General features: G+C 41.5%; 1 protein-coding gene across 4 annotated transcripts; it reads right to left on the bottom strand.

Moving 5' to 3' along the window:
* Positions 1 to 8,902: 8,902 nt before the first annotated feature.
* hs3st1 (heparan sulfate (glucosamine) 3-O-sulfotransferase 1) lies at positions 8,903 to 13,842 on the bottom strand. 4 transcript variants are annotated; one of them, XM_063043426.1, is made up of 2 exons: positions 13,550 to 13,842; positions 8,903 to 10,863 (listed from the first exon to the last, which is right to left on the bottom strand). In XM_063043426.1, exon 2 carries the CDS (start codon positions 10,743 to 10,745, stop codon positions 9,810 to 9,812), a length of 936 nt encoding a protein of 311 aa, XP_062899496.1. In that variant the 5' UTR covers positions 10,746 to 10,863; positions 13,550 to 13,842; the 3' UTR covers positions 8,903 to 9,809. The 4 variants fall into 4 exon arrangements, with proteins under 4 accessions (XP_062899496.1, XP_062899497.1, XP_062899498.1 ...); XM_063043427.1 differs by having other exon boundaries at positions 13,628 to 13,842; XM_063043428.1 differs by lacking the exon at positions 13,550 to 13,842 and adding an exon at positions 12,613 to 12,823.
* Positions 13,843 to 20,024: the final 6,182 nt, after the last annotated feature.

Here is a 20,024-nt window from a genome sequence, read left to right as displayed (position 1 = left end):
ATTGATATTAGTTGAGGATTAAGTAACAGGCAGTACTCTCCTCTTATCTTAATAGTACCAATGGGATCTTTAATCTCAGTGCGAGATGAGGTGAAATTTCAATGGTTCTCGAAAGATAGCAACATCCAAAAGTGTAGCACTCCTTTTTAAAAGAAGAACATCCTGTACAAGATCTTGAATAAATATGATGCAGTTCTAAACCTTCTTTAAGGTGCTCCAAGTACTAAACAGATAATACAGTACTTTTGAAATGTAGTTATTGCTGTAATATAGGAATTGTGGCCAAGTTGTACTCAGCAGTCTATCCAACAGCTATCAATATGTTTATGACCAAATGATCGGTTTTCGTGCTATTGATTGAGGAATGAAAAATGACCATGAAAATGGGTTTGGTTCCATTTGCTTATTTTTTTTAATAGTGGCATGGTAACTTTTAAATCCATTTGATTCAACCACTAGGACCTGAGTTTTTATCTCAGCTGTAAGATAACAAATCTGATCGTACATCACTCATCAATGTTACAATGCTTTGTTCAAATCCTTGCAGTGGGATTTGAATCCACTGTCTCATCACTCACAAGCAAGACTACTGCAATCTGAGCCATAGCTGATTCTGGCATGGCTAAATGTGAATAATCTCTTAACCACCTACCACAGAACAGCACTTACAAGTTGAATTCCTCCCTGGCAGGGTCTGGTCCTAACAGCCTGGACTTTTCTGGCCAAGTGAGATGTGACTGACAGCCACAACTGTTAGAGCCTCTGCTGGGAATCTTGATGTCGGTTGCAGTCTGTTTACAGTTTGCACATTCTTACTGTGAAGGTGTGGGTTTACTTTGGCTGCTCCAGTTCTCTCCAAGATCCCAAAGATGGACAGGTTGGTAGGTTGATTGTCCTTTGTGTGTTGCTGAATGCTAGGATCTGGTGGGTTAGCAGGGAGGATGGTTGTTGAGAATGTGAGGAGAATGAAAACTGGATCTGAGAAATGCGTGCTTAGTTGTTGGCATAGGTTCAGTGGCCAAAATATCTATCCTGAGCTGTACAGATCTATGTCCCTAACTCCTGCCTGCGTATGCTAGTCCTATATTTACCCGTATTATGAGCGAGGAAGTGACTATCAAAATCTTCAAAATGTTGAAGTAACTTTTGCTTCAGTATAAAAAATATCTGACAGACCAAGGAGCTCTCAAGCAGTTTGTAAATTACTTTTAGCACCTTTTTTACTGCTATGTGTAATGTAAATGCATTAAGGATGAATTCACATCCTTCAACAGATCCCATAGTTCCTGCCAATAGAACTGATAAGACTATATCACCGTCGTTATAATAAACTCTGTGTTTCTGCAAAACAGAAACCACTTTACCACAACATAAAAACAGCTTTATTTATTTCAATATGGCAGCATAAATTGTCTTCACTTCTATGAATTCCAAGCAGTGTCGTAGAGCACAGGTGAGTGTTCCTGATTCCTGGTTGTGTGCTTATAAAGTTTGTATGTTCTCCCTGGCATTTCTTTGGGTTCTCCAGTTTCTTCCTACATTCCAAAGAAGTGCTGGTTTGAAAGTTAATTGGCTACTGAAGATTACTTCTAGTCTAGGTGAATGACGAGAGAGTTGGGAATTTATTTGGTCTAAGAACTTAAGATATAGGAGCAGAATTAGGCTATTTGATCCATTGAGTCTGCTCCGCAATTTCATCATGGCAGATCTCAGCCCCATAACCCTTCATGCCCTAACCAATCAAAAATCTATCAAATTCTGCCTTAAAAATACATAAAGACTTGGCCTCCACAGCTGCCTGTGGCAACAAATGCTACGGATTCACCACTCTCTTGCTAAAGAAATTCATCCTCATCTCCGTTCTAAAAGGGCGCCCCTCTATTCTGAGGCTGTGTCCTCTGGTCTTAGACTCTCCCACCACAGGAAACATCCTCTCCACATCTAGGCCTTTCATCATTCAGTAGGTTTCAATGAGATTATCCCTTACTCTTCTGAATTATAGTGAATATCTGCCCAAAGCCATCAAACACTCTTCATATCTGGAGCATACATGAACACTTTTCAGGGAAATAGGTGGGGCTGATAGGATTGCTTTAAGAGATGGCATGAAATAAATGGTCTCCTTTTATACTGCAAAAAACATGAGGAAAGCAAAACTACCACAAAGAAACAAACTCCATCTCACAAAAATGAGTGTGTTTTCATTAAATCTGCAGTTGTTTTGTATTAATAACATTAAACAGCACTCTTAAGGCTGCTGAAGTCAATTTTGGATTGAAGCCTTTAAACTAAACATTTTATTTCTAAAGTACAAAATCTTAATAAGTTCATCTAAAGTTCCTCTCTCCACTATTTCAGAGAATGTGTTAAGTCATGTTCGATGAACTGGTTAATCCCCCATTCGTGAATATTAGGTGGACTATTCATTTCAGGTAGATATTTTAGAAGGAAGGCAAGAGGAATGAAAGAGCTGCATTACTAAAATGGGAAAAGAATGTCTGCTGAATTACACTTGTTCTCACGTGCAAGTAAGACAGATGGCTGGGAACAGCCCTTGATTTTTTTTTCCCAAATAAACTGTTCTTGTTGGTGAAAATAGGCTACAATAGTTCAGCTAACAATGAAATTAGTATACAGTGGTGTGTGGAAATACTCGGAGTGTTATAGGCCATTTTTAATTCACAGCCTGCTATTCCCTGAATAACTTCCCACAATAGTTCAGTACAGTATCCATTCCTAGAGCTCCCGCTGTGAATCTATCGACCCAGCAGACTATTTTTGCTGTCTTTCACAGAACTCACATGATCAGTGGTAACAAATATGAGCACTGAAAAAGAGGAAAATAAAGTAATTTTTAAAAGGTGTTTGGTATGCATGGTACCACAGTATGCATTCCAGAAGACAGTCAATACTGAAAATACTAGTATCTAGCATAATCTCAACTACTATCTAATCCTCTGATTCTGATGTTTTATAATTATTCTGAAGTATATTAAGAAACTTTTCTAGAAGCCTGTCAAAGTCAAAATTCTACTTACAATATTTGTGAAAATTGTTTGGGATAATAAAGTGGAAGGGGCAAATCAGTTCTAAAGGCCATTTAATAAAAACTTACATTAACAACTCAGAGACAGCAATTGCAGTTGTTTTTATTCCCTCTCCCCTGATTGCACCTTTCATTACCATTTCTGATTTCCTTCACTGATGCAAGACAACCAGCTTCCTTCCATTGTACAGTCTACCAAGTGAACTTCAACCTAAACATGTCACTGAACACTCCTTCCATCAGCTGTGCCTTTGTGTTTACTTTCCTGGCTGGGTGTATTTCTGTTGCACAGTCAGCCTTATTCCTCTCGGAAGTTTCTTTCGACCTTGAACCCTTCCCCATACCTTGTCCACACTCTATCTTTAAGATATTTTCATGGCCATCTCAAATGTATGTTTTCCACTTATTCCAGCCTGCCAGATTTAACTTACTCGCTCATTCACTCAGACTCAAACCTGGTATTGTTATGAAACTTGCTGACAATAATGGCACATTAATTATTTTTATGAATCCTATTGACAACTCCACATACACCTACTTTGAGCCTTGCTGCTCCCAACCACCCCCCTCCACACCTCCCAACCAAATATCAAGCCTTTGTTTCTAATTCAATCACTCTGGAAAGTTAGCTTCCTAGTCCTAAAACTTCATTGTTTCAACTTGCCCTTGACTGATGAAATTAATTTTTCCCATCTTAACTTGATTTCTTCTCCACATGTTCTGCCTTTTCCTGTTGATTTCTGTAATGCTTCCAATACCATTTGGCATTTTAACAAGTTCTTAAATTTGTCTCCACGTGGTGCATCACTGATTCCTCACTTGCTTACATTCTTTATATTCATTTTGGGGCATCAGTTTCCTTTGTAAGCCCAGTGACTCAGCATCAGGTGTATTATCACTGGCGGATTCGACATGAAACTGGTTGCTTTGTGGCAGCAGTACAATGCAAAAAGATAAAATTATTATAAATTACAAAATAGTGAAATAGTGCAAAAAGAAGGCAATATTGTGTTCGTGGACCATTCAGAAATCTGACGGCAGAGGGGAAGAAGCTGTTTCTAAATCATTGAGTATGGATCTTCACACTTTCCCTCCCTGATGGTAGGAATGAGAAAGGGGCACGTCCCAGATAGTGAGAGTTCTTAATGATGGATGCCATCTTTCTGAGGTATCGGCTCTTGATGATGACTTTGAATTCATGGAGGGTTGTGTCCGTGATGAAACTGGCTGAGTCTACAGCCCTCTGTAGTCTCTTGCAATCCTGTGCATTGCGGCCTCCATACCACGCAAGGCTGCAATGCAACCAGTCAGAATGCTCTCCACTGTACATCTATGGAAATTTGTAAGAGTAATTTGTGCCATACCAAATCTCCATGCTCCTAATGAAGTAGAGACACTGGCCTGTTTTATTCACATCTGCATCAATGTTTGGGGTCCAGGACAGATCCTCCAAGATGTTAACACCCAGTAGTTTAAAGTTTTCATCACTGACCATTCAATGAAAACCAGCATGTGTTTTCCCAGTTTCCCTTTCCTGAAGTCCACAATCAGTTCCTTGGCCTTGCATTGACATTGAATGGGAGTTTGTTGCTGTGACATCAGCCAAACAGACAATTTCTGCCACATCCAATATGAGGGCATCACCAAAGATCTTCAACCCTTTTCCCATTCAGCATTCTGAAAAACAGGTAGGTCAATCCCTCACTCATCCTCGACATCCTCTCCTATTCATACAATAATTTTCCATGCAACAGCTGACCTTCTATCAGCTAACAATTCAGGACCTCTTTTGTGTTTCCTGCTCAAATGCAGATCAGGTGATCACATGTGAAACATCTCCATTCACTCTGCAAACATGACTTGCCACTAGTTTTCCTCTCCATTCTTACTTCAGATTCCATGCCCTAAGCCTCCTCCACTGTTGCAGTGAAGCTCAGTGTAAACCTGAGGAATAATGTTGTTGACTGGACTCAGGTTAACCATTTCAGAATTTGATGCTGCTGTGCACCCCAGTACCTCCTCTGGACCGATGTCCTGTGTTTATATGATCGTATCGCAATCCCCTTTTAGTCAAGCATCATGATATGTACTTGATCCACCCCTTGCCTTTCACCTCAACATATCTGTTTCTCTTTATTCCTCTTGGCCTACCCTTTCCCTGCTTTTATATTTAGTTAAATCTTCTCCTGCCTCTCTCTTTTGTCTAGGTCTAACACAAAGCCATTGCTATGAAATTTTAAGTATATTTCTTGTTCCATGGGTGCTCTCTGACCTATTGAGAGTTTTAAAATTTTCTAATATTTTGCACTATATAGCACTTAAACATGGTAAAATATCTGAATACACTAATAAAATAGGAATGGGTCTTTAATTGAAACGCAATCTTTAAAATTAAAAGGGGTTGTAATATAGTACGTTGTAACTTGCACAGCACCCCCATCATATTTGCACAACAAAGCAATTTTTATACTATACATATTTTAAAATATTAAAATGCGGCTTATTAAAATTATTTTCCTTCTACACTTCTTCCTTCAAACTGCTGGAAAGCAATGTAGAATTTCTTAGAAGCAGAAATACTATATATTTGACAGCAAGTGAATTTTTAGCTATTCCTGAGAATGGATTTTGACCTCAATGGATTACACTTCAATAATTGCAAGAGTTCCTCAGTACTTTAATAGCAATAAAAATAAACTGATAACAGTATTAATGTGAAGTACTTAATTATAGCAGACCCTATCGATAAAAGGCCTATAGTGATCTTCTAATAATTTGACATCGTGAAGTTTGACTGAGTTTCTTATTAATGAGTGGGATATTAGATACTTCAATTTTATATGAACCATTGGAGATTATAATTTATATTACAGGTGGACTAAAAGGATATGTGTAGAAGCAAACAAGAGAAAATCTGCAGATGCTGGAAGTCTGAGCAACACACACAAAATGCTGGAGGAACTCAGCAGGCCAGGCAGCGTCTATGGAAAAAAGCATAGTCGTTTTTTTTCTCCATTCCTGCTGAAGGGTTTCAGCCCGAAACATTGACTGTATTTTTTTCCATAGATGCTGCCTGGCTGCTGAGTTCCTCCAGCCTTCTGGATGTGTTATGTAGAAGCAACATTGTACCCTCTACGTTGAGGAAATAGTAGAAGATTGAAATGTTCTGCGATCGAATTAAATGGTGACGAGTAGCGCAGAGTGGTACAGCACAAATACAATCCCTTCAGACCGCCATGATGTAGATGTAGTACTAAAACTCTGACAGACATGCTAACATAGCAGATGAGCTACTAGATCATATTGATCTGAACACAAATTTTAATTTCACCATATCAGTTGAAGAATTAAAAAATAGATCTTTAAATAAATCTGAAATATAAAAGAACTGTCACAAGTATGAAAGTGTTGCATTGAAAATGATGATTGTGAAACTACTGATATGTGTATAAATACATTTGTGACAGTAAATCTTATCTGATCTATGTATGACGCAGATACATGGCTATGTGGTAATGTTTGAAATGGTCTGGCAAGCCACTTGAATCCATGAGACAACTAAGAATGGATAGTGACCACCACAATAGTAACATCCTCTTCCTGTGAAGTGATCAAATTTGGAACAACTTTATACATATGAACTGAAAAGTAAGCAGGAAATGAAGAAAAAGCAAAAAATAAACACATTTGAAATATGTTTGGTCTGGGTTTGCATAGATTGAAATTCGAGATGAATTATGTCACAACAATAACCTCTCATTCAATGTCAGCAAAACCAAAGAGCTGTTTATTGATGACAGAGAAAAGAAGCTGGAGGTCCATGAGCCAGTCCTCACTAGGGGATTGGAGTTGGTGGGGACCAATATCTTTAAATTCCTTGGCATTATCAAATTCCTTGGAAAGTCTGCCTGGGGACCAACACATAAGTGCCATCATAAAAAAGGCACAACAGTGCCTCTGCTTTCTTAGATGTTTGTGTAGATTTGGCAAGTCACCAAAAAAACTTTGACAAACTTCTATAGATGCATAGTAGAGAGTATTGTACCTGGTTGCATCATGGCCTGGTATGGAACACCAATACCCAGGAATGAATAAGTCCAGAGGAAGTGGCGGATATGGCTCAGTCCACCAAAGGCAAAGGCTTCCCACCATTGATTGTACTTACATAGATCACTGCCACAAGCAAGCAGCATCCATCATCAAAGACCCCCACCATCCAGAACATGCTATTACCAGGCAAAAAGTATCAATGCCATAGGTCCCAGTCCTCCAGGTTCAAGAACAGTTATTACTGTACTATCATTAGACTTCTGAATTGGCATGGATAAGTTCCTCACTGCAACTCAGAATACACCAACAGACTCATTCACAAGGATTTTATAATTTGTGTTCTCAGTATATTGTTATTTGCACTATTTGCTTCTTTTGTTTATTGTATGTTTGTCAGTCTTTGTTTATGAATATTTTTTCATAAATTCTAATGTATATCTTTATTTTTCTGTAAATACAAGAAAATTAATCTCATACATGGTAACATATGTGTACTTTGACAATAATTTTTAATTTAACTTTTGAGTTTGGCTTTGACATATGTTTAATACTGTAAATTATAGGAATTAATAAAATGCATAGAAACATTTAATGATAGAACTTGTTCAAAAATCCTATAACTGTTGAGGATTACAGCTGCTTTGAAAATAAAGAAATAGTTAATTTCACTTACTTATTTATTTAGAACTACAGCATAGAACAGGCCCCTCTGACCCTTCAATTCATGCTGCCCGGCAATCTCCCAATGTAATCCTAGCCTAATCATGGGACAATTTACTATCACCAATTAACCCACCAACCAGTAGGTCTTTGGAATCTGGAAGGAAGCTGGAGCATTTGGTTAAAACCCATGTGGTCCCAGGGAGAATGTAGAAACTCCTTAAAGTTTGTTCTCATATTTTACAGTGGAGATGAAAAGCCTTCTAGTGACTCGTTAGGGGTGAGCATTGGGAGGGTCTTGGTGAGGACACTGTGTGCCAGGGAATATTTAGAAGAACCTCCATCATTTACGACTTCTTTACTTCCAGGTTGTAACAAATCCTTGAATCTTTTTTTTGTTTTGGATAAATCCCACATACAGCTGAGCTTAACTTTTACCCTAGGAAAGCATTAGCAGTGGCATTTTGAAATGTTCTGTGGGCAACACAGAGAAGTAAACAAAAAGAATTGGTCTGGGATTTATCCAGGACTGCAAAGTCACTGAAATGCTGTTTTACCTAGAATCACTACCTTCCAGAATAGTTGTGAAGTGGAAGATGCTTTTCCTTTTCCTGGGGCCATCTGCTAGAAAGGAGTAATATTGAAGTAACTTAACCGGAGTGTGTTTGGGTTCTCTGCCTCACTTTGTCCTACATGATACTGAGTGTCTTTGACCAGTCTGTCTACCTCCCTTCACTCTTACCTAACAGTCTAAGTCCCATTTGCAATCTCCCTCACATTCCTGTTATATTATTATAGAGGTGAATATAGTGTATCAGATAAAAATACGGGGATTCTGCCCAAGGAAAGAAAAAATGGAGGGTACTTAACTAAAGTTTTTTAAGATTGCTGCTTATGTGAAGGTAGAGTTCATATTAGGTGAATTAAATGTTGTTAATTAAATACTAAGCATCTAGGGAATGGGATAGGATCAGTACAAGGTTACTGAGGTTTTATTTAGTGTTTTGCAAAAAAAAACTAGTTTGATTGAAGCAACAAACCATAGAAGTAGCCATAATTTCCAATTGTAGTTTACTTGTGATTGAAAAATTCTAATTGAAACTGATTGGAAAATAACAATTGGCCAAAATATCTAAGGCAAACAAAATATGAGATAGCCATGTAACAAACATTGCTGCTTTATTTCATATCATAAGTTCTAGTTAATACAATATTAGCAGAAAATTCTGAAGTTTACAAAAACTGACAGTATACAAAAACAAGATAACATGAATATTCAAATACAAAACTTCATATATTTCCCCTTCCTGCAAAAAAATAAATAACAATAAAATAAAATGGAAACATTGTGGGGATTAGTAGCAAATATATAAATGGCGCTCTCAGTTTATTAGTGTACTTATCACACTCTTGCCATCTGAACATGTTCTTGTCCAGTTATAGGAAGTGCTTAATGCCACAGACAATAGCAGCAATTGTGCAACACTTTGTGAATAACATAACTCAATCAAATATTGCACTCTTTGGGGATACAGATATATTTGCAAAGTATAAACATGGTCTATATATATATATTTATAAATATGCTATTGTAACATTACACACCATGAAAATAAGAATAACAGGCTAATCTCAAGCCTGGCCTATTATTCATATGATCATGATTCACCTGCTCCTCTGCACTGACCTGCCCTTTAAAGATCTTACATGTATCACTAAGATCACCCTACATTCTCTTAAAATACCAGAGAATATAGCGTTACATCTTTTCACGGATCATAGTATCCTGAATTCTTCATCTTTACCCCAACTTCCACTAAACACATTGATATATCTGTTAGAGTTCTGTTAGTCAATTAGGAAAACGAAAGTCGGAAACTGGAGCATTCTCGGGACAATGTAGAAAAATATAGCTAGCTCTGAATGAAGATCGACATACTTACATTTATAATTACTTATTCTACGGAAACCCACTTAAATTACCATTCAGGATAGTTTTGTACATTATATATATATAATTCATTTTAGAAAAAGAATCTGTGCACGCACTAATTCAATGCCAATCGAATGTCCTGCCAACCAAGTTGAAGAACTTCTGATTCGGTTCACTGAAGAAGGCGCGCAATTTATTGAGCACATCTGGTTCTACTTGCGGGTGGGTTCTCCCTTTCGACTCGTGCAAACACTTTTCCTTCTCACCATCTCGGAGGCAGTAAAATCCTTTCGTTTTGTTGAAGTAAAAATTGGACATATTAATCCGCGGGGAGAGTCTCAGGAATTTCTCCACTTTTTCTAATTCAGGAAAAGGGTTTGTGATCAACTTGTCACCGTCCACAATGTGTATTTGGCTGAGGGGGAAATATTTCAGCCAGTTTTCCATATGGATATAATATAAGCTGCGGTCAATTGCCTTGTAGTCAACATTGATCTGACCATCTCTAATCAGCAACTCCTCCACCGGTTTAATCGGCTTGTGCTTTTGCATCCGGTTGTGTAATATCTGAGTGTAGTCCGATATAACCCTCTCCGACGGATCCCGCAGTATCAGCAGGAGCCGAATAGATGGGTTCATGTTGAAGATTCTTTCAGGCACTTTGGGTGAAGTGAAATAGGCCGGTGTCTTTTCGACCGTGGTCTGGTTAGGGTAGGAGAATGGCATTTGACTGCTATACCACTGGAGACCCTTCTGGTAATTCCCTTCCCAGTCGAAGAAGTGAATCTCACTTTGGGCGGCGGTGACCTCCGGATGGAGGTTCAACATTTCCAGCAGCGCCCGGGTACCACCTTTCCGCACACCGATGATAACAGTTTGGGGGAGTCGCTGAGTGGTGCCATTGGGAAATCCAGTAGGTTGAAAGATGTTATGACTTTGGAACACGTAGCTTGGGGATTGGGAGTCCAGTTCGCGGTTAAAATCAAAAGCTGGTCTGGGGGGCACAACCGCCGGATGGAACAGGAACAGAAAAAGCCCCAGGCACAACGTAGCCATAACGGAAGACTTCAGTCTGGACTTATTACACCAGCGGAGGTAGTAGGGAGTAAACTCCACATTAGGCTGCACAGAGACTCTTCGCAGTATACTGAGAATCTTCTGAAGCCAATGTTCACTAAAAAGAGAAACAAAGGTTGGTTTATATATCTCTCGATGCTAACGGGAAATATGAACCATTTTAACAGGTTAACTGCTTTAGATCGCTTGCAATTTGTAATATTCTCGCAACCTTAAAAAAAAGTAACTCGTTAGCTTTTTTTTGCACAAATATGCTCACGTCCTTTAAATCCTGGGTTATTTCCAACCGACAATTTAACAATCTCCGCAGGGCGGATACAAACTGTACAGCCGAGCACGTGACTCTATATGTAAAATGAAAGGGAAATGCAGGGAGATACAGAAAACATCCGCTGCGAGACAGCAAAACAACCTAAACAGTAACCAGTTGGGTTTCCGCTGCAGACCCTTCCTCAGTCTCAATGGCCTGGCGGGATGCTGACAAGTCCGCGATATCCTTCTGACATCCCCGGTGTATATTGCACAACAAAAACGATCTCAGAAATGCTTGCTAACGGAATTCAAGAGCAGCACTTTCGCTGAATGTATGTATGCGTGGCATTAAAATTAAACTCTAATCCGATATAACAATAAGTCTATTATTAATTGACAATCATTTTTGACGGATGGGTGGGGAAGGTAAACGGAGGTTAGAATAAAACTGACATTAAAGACGTGCTGAACAAACACTCATGTTTGGTTATAATCACGTTCAGAAAAATATAAAACGAAACTATTGCGTATCACAAAATTCCATTCTACACCGCAGTTTCAAGATGTTGCATTTCCGAAACATAACGGCCCCCTGAAAGATCTTTTGTATTTATATTCCCTTCAGACTTGCTAAGGAAGTCATTCCCCCCCCTTCCCCCATTACTACATCTTGGTAGTCTTGCTCTTTGCCTCCCTTTCACTGAAGGCAGGTTACATACGGCGAGAAAATGAACGTGGGCATCCTGAACGTGTGCATGGGCAACATTTTCAGAATGCGGCGCTCGTTACTAACATTTCCTTGCGTTTTAGTGGGACCAGAAACAGGAACTCCCAGCGCGGGGAGGTCAGAGAGAAGACAGGTCGGTCAACAGATCAGCGTAATGGGAAAATGGACTGCTTACAACTCTCTTCAGACCTTTAAGCCAATTAATGTGCATCTGTGTTCAGCTTCACAGAAGTCGAGTCTGGCGATTCATTGTGAGCCAAACCCCAGAAGGCGCATCGTGTCACACTGAAAGGGTTTTAAAGTCTGCTGCATTTTTAAGAGCCGCCGACGAGAAATGTCCACGTAAAGCATATGGGGTTTCAATGGACGGTGACAGACGCTCTAGCCGGAGGGCAGAAGGAGAGGCATGGTGCTCAAGGAAGTAAAGCGATGATGCTCTTGCTTGAGTTGGACACGAAGTGTCTCCGGCTGGTAACCAGAATCGCATCAGACGAGTGGTCCGGGAGTCATGCATGGCAGCGAGTGGGCAAACACTCTCTGTCAGAAACCTTGCAGTGTTTTAAAGTTGTATTTTTAAACATTCAAGCAAGTCGCGAAGAGTTAACACAGTTCAGTTATTTGGCTGTTTATCGCCGTAAAGTGCAACGCGATCGATCCAGGGACCTTGAATATTACATTTCAATAAGTTGACAGTGTTTCAGAGTCTTTGTGTACAGTTGGAAGACGAGATAGCAAGGGTTCACTGTCAATCGCCGCTCAATACGGTAATCTGACCAAGTCTAGCAACTCTGTATACTACTTCAGACATCAACAGGAATAATCATTACAGTGCCGAAATGGCCATGGTCAAATCAAGAACTTACTTACAGTGCACTTTCAAATGCATCTGTAAAATTGATAGGGAGGAGGAGGCCGCTGGTTCCGCCGTAACAGTTTTACCAGGGAATCAGATCCACAGTCTAACGGACTAGCAATGACTGAGCTCTTTCCCCGGTCGGAAGGCCAACAGTAGGCGATGGTCCATCGAACCGGGCCATCTTACCCAGCGAACTTGGAGATTTGCGATCTGCAGGTGCGGGATACAGGAAGAAACTTCAAACCCTAAGTGAAGGAGGAGGAAGTACACTGGGGTTGTTCTTTCAAAATGCATCAAGGCATACCCTCCCCCAATTTGAAGGTGTATTAAAGTCAAAGAGGTGTGGGGGAGGTAACTTTAAAAAAGATTTGAGAAAACTTCTTCCATTGGTCCAAACAGAAGTCGCTGAACTAAGCAGTCATCTACAAATGCACTTCAGAAGAATCAATCGGAGAAACAAATATAAATCTGTCATTTCTGGGGTCGACAAACCCCAAACGACAAGGCTTTCAAAAATTGGACCTAAACATCCATTCACTATACAAATCGCCTTTAAGACGGGTAGTAAGAGACTCTGTTAAGTTGTCTTCCCATTTTTGTGCACACTGACTTGTTGAGTACTTTCAGCGTTATTTGTGTTTTAAAAAGTAATCGCACGAATTTACCACGCTTTTAATCGCCAACTTCTCTCTTAGTCGTGGCGCACCATAGCGTAACTTAATTAATAAAAGTTTTGACAGGGACTGTTTAAAACTATCCAAATGACAAACAATCCCTTCTTTGAAAAAAAATGTATCAAAACCAAGCAATGTTTGCACGGCAAACGCAAAGCAACTGTCACCTTCCGATTTCCTTTCAACAAATCAATGCCCTCAAAAAATTCAAGGAGAAAAGAAAAAAAATGTAAAGCAGGAAAGAAAGGGGGCTTTAATTCCGCTCTAACAATACCTGTGATAGAAGTCTACTTCACACGCCACGGTCCTAAAATGAGACTTTCATGCCAGCCAGCAGTAAGTCGTATCTTACTCTCTACTGCAGTTCCCTTAAGACCGCCGTATGGTGCTACAGTAAGAGCTACTGTCTCGCTTTCCCTCTTCTTCTTTTGGAGGGCTGGAACTACGCGATCACCTCCAGAACCTGGGCTCAGCTAGGACACACTGAAACCACTCGCTGAAAAGACGGCCAAGACTTCGGCAGTTTTAATAGGACGGGCATCAGCTCTTGTGCTCCACTCATTGGCGGCTGGCAGCCCTGTAGCACGGCTGGTCCCGCCCGTGTGGATTCACACCGACACTCCTCCCTTGCGTCAGCCGGTCTCTCCTCCCCTCCCGGCCCTGTTCCAACTCCCTGCCTCCCTCCCTTCCGAATCCTCACCCACCCACCCGCTTCGCTCCTTCGGCTTCCTCCAAGCGGCTTCATGTCGCGACCGACTCGCGGCCCCAATGAGAGGTGCTGCAGGTCGGACTCAGTTGGCAGCTCCTGGGTGGATGGACTGCCTTACTCCAGCCCAGGTTTCGGAAACCACGGGAGAACAACCCAAATCCCCAACTCTGCAGTCTAGGCGCTTCGTTACGGTCGACACAAAATCCAAACCCCTAACGCTTACAATAGTGTGCTGTTACTATTTTAAGAGGGCTGTATATAAAAGATCCACTTCAATCCTCAGTTTTGTCACCAGCTCCTGTATTCCCCTGTGGTAACTGAGTGCAAGTTCGTGGAAATCTTGAGATTTTTCCCTCCCTCGGGATCACTGTTCTCACCTTTTCTCGGCCGGGTATAAGACGGCGGTGTGATTCCCGTCTGCCCGCTCGCAGAACCAATCGCAATTAAAAAAAAATCACCGGATAGTGAACACAATCGGTGCGCTGACTGATTGTGATCATCAACCCCCTGAAAGGAGAGGAGACCATCGGGTGGTGCTGATGCCCGTTCTTAACAATGAAGATGGAACTGGGCAAGCGTATTAATCGCTACACTCTGAAGTTAAATGTTAACTGTTTCTCTCTGCACAGGTGCTGCCTGAGCTGAGTGTCTTCGTCATATTTCTGCTTTATTTCGGATATCCAGCACCAGCAGCTCAGTATTTGCTTTTCAACATCTCCACCTTCACCTGAGCGAAAGCAAGTCCCAGGCATGAGATCTAAAACCATAAGACACGGGAGCAGAATTAGGGCCATTCAGCCCAACGGTCGGCTCCGCCATTCCATCATGGCTGATCCCGGATCCCACTCAACCCCAGACACCCGCTTTCTCGTCATATCCTTTGATGCCCTGACCGATCAGGAAACTATCAACTTCTACCATAAATATACCCACAGACTTGGCCTCCACCGCAGTCTGCGGCAGAGCATTCCACAGATTCAGCACCCTTTGACCAAAAACGAAATTCCTCCTTACCTCTGCTCTAAAAAGTCACCCCTCAATTTTGACGGTGTGCGTTCTAGTTCTGGATGCCTCCACTGTAGGAAACATCTTCTCCACATCCACCCTATCCAGTCCTTTCAACATTCAGTGAGTTTCAACGAGATCCCCCGCATACTTCAAAATTCCAGTGAGTACAGGCCCAAAGCTGCCAAATGCTCCTCATATTTTAACCCCTTCCTTCCTGGAATCATCCTCATGAACCTCCTTCAGATTTTCTCCAATGACAACACATCCTTTCTGAGATATGGGGCCCAAAACTGTTGACAATACTCCAGGTGCAGCCTGGCTAGTGTCTTATAAAGGCTCAGCACTATCTCCTTCTTTTAATACGCTATTCCCTTTCAAATAAATGCCAACATCACATTTGCCTTCCTTACCACAAACTCAACCTATAAATGAGCCTTCTGGGAGTCTTGCACAAGGATCCCCAAGTCCCTCTGCACCTCTGATATTTGAACCTTCTCCCCATTTAGATAATAGTCTGCACTATTGTTCCTTTTACTAAAATGCATTATCATACATTTTCCAACACTGTATTCAATCAATCTGCCACTTTTTTGCCCATTCTTCCAATTTGTCTTAAGTCCTGCTGCAATCGCATTGCTTCCTCAGCACTACCTACCCCTCCACCTATCTTCATATCATCCACAGACTTTGCCACAGAGCCATCAATTCCATTATCTAAATCACTGACAAACAATGTGAGAAGTTGCGGTCCCAATACTGACCCCTGATGAAAACCAACAGTCACTGGCAGCCAACCAGAAAAGATCCCCTTTATTCCCACTCACTGCCTCCTGCCTGTCAGGCATTCCTCTACCCTTGCCAGTATCTCTTCTGTGACGCCATAGGATTTTATCTTGTTAAGCAGCCTCATGTGTGGCACCTTACCAAATGCCTTCTGATATTCAAAATAATTGCCATCCACTGCCTCTCCTTTGTCTACTCTGCTTGTTACTTCCTCAAAGAGCTCTAACAGATTTGTCAGGCAAGATTTCCCTTGCCAGAACCCTGCTGACTTTGACTTATTTTATCATTAGTCTCCAAATACGCCAAAATCTCTTCCTTAATAATGGACTCCAACACCTTCACAACCACTGAGGTTAGACTAGCTGGCCTATAATCTTTCTTTTGCCTTCCTCCCTTCGTAAAGAGTGGAGTGACACTTGCAATCTTTCAGTCCTCCAGAACCATGACAGAATTGAGTGATTCTTAATAGATCATGACCAATGCATCCGCTATCTCTTCAGCAACCTCTGTCAGGACTCTCGGATGTAGTCTATTAGTCCAGGTGACTTATCCACCTTCAGACCTTTGAGCTTGGAAGTACTTTTTCCATTGTAATAGGAATAGCACCCACTCCTGCTTCCTAACGCTCACGGACCTCTGGCACACTGCTAGTGTCTTCCACAGTGAAGACTGATGCAATGTACCCATTAAGTATATTTGTCATTTCCTTGTCCCCCATTACTACCTCACCAGTATCACTTTCCAGTAGTCTAATATCAGCTCTCACCTCCCTTTTATTCTTTATATAACTGAAAAAACTTTTACTGTCCTGGTTCATATTATTGGCTAGCTTGCCCTCATATTTTATCTTTTCCCTTCTTATAGCTTTTCTAGTTGCCTTTCATTGGATTTTAAAAGCTTCCCAATCATCCAACTTCCTACTCACTTTTGTGACCTTATATGCCCTTTCCTTTGCTTTTGTGCAGTCCGTAACTTCCCTTGTCAGCCATGGTTTGTCTTTTGAGGACTTTTCTCCATGGGGCATATCTATCCTGCGCCTTGTTGACTATTCCCGGAAACTTCAGCCACCTCTGTTCGACCGCCATCCACACCAGTATCCTCCTCCAATCCAGCTGGGCAAGCTCTTCTCTCATGCATTTGTAATTCCCTTTATTCCATTGCGATACTGATACATGCGACTTAAGCTTCTCCCTCTCAAAGTGCATTGTGAATTCAATCATATTATGATCACTGCTTCCTAAGGATTCCTTTATATTAAGCTCCCTAATAAGAACTGGGTTACTACACAGCACCCAATCTAAGATAGCCTTTCCCCAAGTAGTCTCAAGCACAATGTGCTCTAAATAGCCATCTCATAGGCTTTCAACAAATTCCCTCTCTTGTGATCAGACACCAACCTGATTTTGCCAATCTCCTTGCATTTTGAAGTCCCTGCTTACAATTGTGTCATTACCTTTATTACATCCCTTTTCCAGCTCCCTTTGCAATCTTAACCCCACGTTTTGGCTACTATTTAGAGGCCTACTTATGATTCCCATACTGTTTTTTTTTACGCTCATAGTTTCTTAACTCCACCCACAAAGATTTGATATTCTCCGACCCTATGTCACCTCTTTCTGAATTCCATTTCTTACCAACAGGGCCACACCACTGCCTATGCCTTCCTGTCTTTCCTTTCAATAGAAAGTATATCCTTCGATATTAAGCTCCCAACTAAGGTCTTTGAAAACCTAAAGCACAAGACAGCCCCTTCGGCCCACAAAGCTGTGCAAAGCTGTCTTCTTTTCGGCTCAACTCAGTGATGCCTACAACGTCATACCGGCCAATCTCTAATTGTGCCACAAGTTCATCCACCTTATTCTGAATGCTATGCACATTGAAATACAGCAGCTTCAGTCCTGCATTCTCTGCTCTTTTGAATTTTGCCTCTGTGGTACAATTAACTCTTCACTCTGTCTGCATTTGTACCCAAACATTGGCTTGTCCTTCCTTACATTCATATTACACCCATCATCTACTTGTAAAGCTGCTGGCTCATCCCCAGCTCTATCATCCTGGTTCCCATCCCCCCGGCACATTATTTTAAACCTCCCCAACAGCTCTAGTAAACCTGCCCACAAGAATATTGGTCTCCCTTAGATTCAAGTGCAACCCATCCCTTTTGTATAGTTCACACCTGACCCAAAAGAGGTCCCAATGATCCAGAAACCTGAGTCCCTGTCCCTGCTCTAATTCTTCAGCCATGCATTTACATGCAACCTCCTTCTATTCCTATCCTCACTGCTGTGTGGCACAGGCAGCACTCCCATGATTACCACCCTTGAGACCCTGCTTCTCAGTTTCCTTCCTAACTCCCTTCCTTCCTCCTTCCTTTTCTACCTATGTCATATGTACCATGACTTCTGGCTACTCACCTTCCCTTTTCAAGATATTGTGGATCTGTTCAGAGATATCGCGGATCCAGGCACCTGGGAGGCAAGCTACCATTTGTGTTTCTCTTTTGTGCCCACAGAATCGCCTATCTGTCCCCCAGCTATAGAGTTCCCTATTACTGTTGCCAGCCTTTTCAGTTCCCTACCATTCTGGGCCACAGGGTCAGACTCAGAGCCAGAGGCACAATTCCCTGTGCTTCCCCCAGGTAGGTCAACCTCCCCCCCCCCCCCCCACCGAAACAGTACTGAAAATGGAGTACTTATTGTTGAGGGGGAGGGCCACAGGCGTGCTCTCCACTACCTGATGATTTCCCCTCCCTCTCCTGACAGTCACCCATTTATCTATTTCCTGTAGCCTTTGGGTGACTACCTCCCTGTAGTTTTGGTCTGTCACCTCTTCACTCTCCCTAACAAGCCGAAGGGCATCGAGCTGCAGCGCCAGTTCCCTAACAAAGTGTCTAAGGAGCTGCATCTCGATGCATCTGGTGCAGATCTGTCCATCGAGGAGGCTGGTAGTCTGCTGGAAATCCCACATCTGACACACAAAACAGAACACTGTAGACATACCCCCTATTCTCTCAAGAGCTAAAGAAGTAAAAAGAATTAAGAAATAAAGGATGATCTTTTCTCACCGAAGCCCTGTTGAGCCAAAGCCTTACCACTCTGACTCAGACCACTCTAAAGCCAACTGCTCCCATGATGACCGTTGCACTAGACGGTACTCCTCTTTTATCAAGACTGGGTTTTTAAAGGTCTTTGCTGGACCTGCTCGGGAATGCTTCTCCTGCATCTGTGCAATACTCCAACCATGTGAAAGTCTTTATTTTAAATCATCCCTCACTACATGTTGGGACTTCTTAAGACTAAGGTCAAAAGCAGTTTTACGAAGTGACTAAGTAGTCTGTCTAGGCACAGGGCTCTTCATAGGATGGCAACAGAGCTTTTAAATATTATCAGAAACAGATGCGCTTATCAATGTAGTCTAATAACACTGTGGTACTTTATACTTTATACTTTATTGTCACCAAACAATTGACACTAGAACGTACAATCATTCCAGCTCCCTGGAGTACAAATTGATAGTAAATATTAAAAATTTAAATTATAGATCATAAATAGAAAATAGAAAATGGAAAGTAAGGTAGTGCAAAAAAACCAAGAGACAGGTCCGGATATTTGGAAGGTACGGCCCAGATCCGGGTCAGGATCCGTTCAGCAGTCTTATCACAGTTGGAAAGAAGCTGTTCCCAAATCGGGCCGTACGAATCTTCAAGCGCCTTCTCCCGGAGGGAAGAGGGATGAAAAGTGTGTTGGCTGGGTGGGTCGTGTCCTTGATTATCCTGGCAGCACTGCTCTGACAACGTGCGGTGTAAAGTGATTCCAGGGACAGAAGATTGGTTTGCGTGATGTGCTGCGCTGTGTTCATGATCTTCTGCAGCTTCTTCTGGTCTTGGACAGGACAACTTCTTAGGCTGTGATGCACCCTAGAAGAATACTTTCTACGGTGCATCTATAAAAATTAGTGAGGGTTTTAGGGGACACGATTTCTTTAGCTTTCTCAGGTTTCCAGGGAAGGATGTGAATGGCCCTAACTCTATGACTCCTGGGCTCCACCAGGTATGTAAGATTTGTTGACAAATATTTCTCTTACATTGTTGGAGGAGGCCATTTTGCCCATCAGATCTCTGCTGACTGATAGAGCATTATTTCTACTCCTCCCCCATTAAATTCCCCTGTAACCTATTTTCCACAGATCTACATCAATCAACTCCTATCAGATTTTATCACTCACCTGCACACTTCTGCAGTCAACATCT

Source organism: Mobula hypostoma, chromosome 3, assembly GCF_963921235.1.
Source record: "Mobula hypostoma chromosome 3, sMobHyp1.1, whole genome shotgun sequence".
Taxonomy (NCBI): Eukaryota; Metazoa; Chordata; class Chondrichthyes; order Myliobatiformes; family Myliobatidae; genus Mobula; species Mobula hypostoma.
Note: the sequence above shows the minus strand (reverse complement) of the source record. Positions and strands in the feature narration are given on the sequence as shown.

Excerpts from the sequence above, each read along its gene's own strand:
- hs3st1 (XM_063043426.1), bottom strand. The coding sequence starts at position 10,745 with ATGGCTACGTTGTGCCTGGGGCTTTTTCTGTTCCTGTTCCATCCGGCG.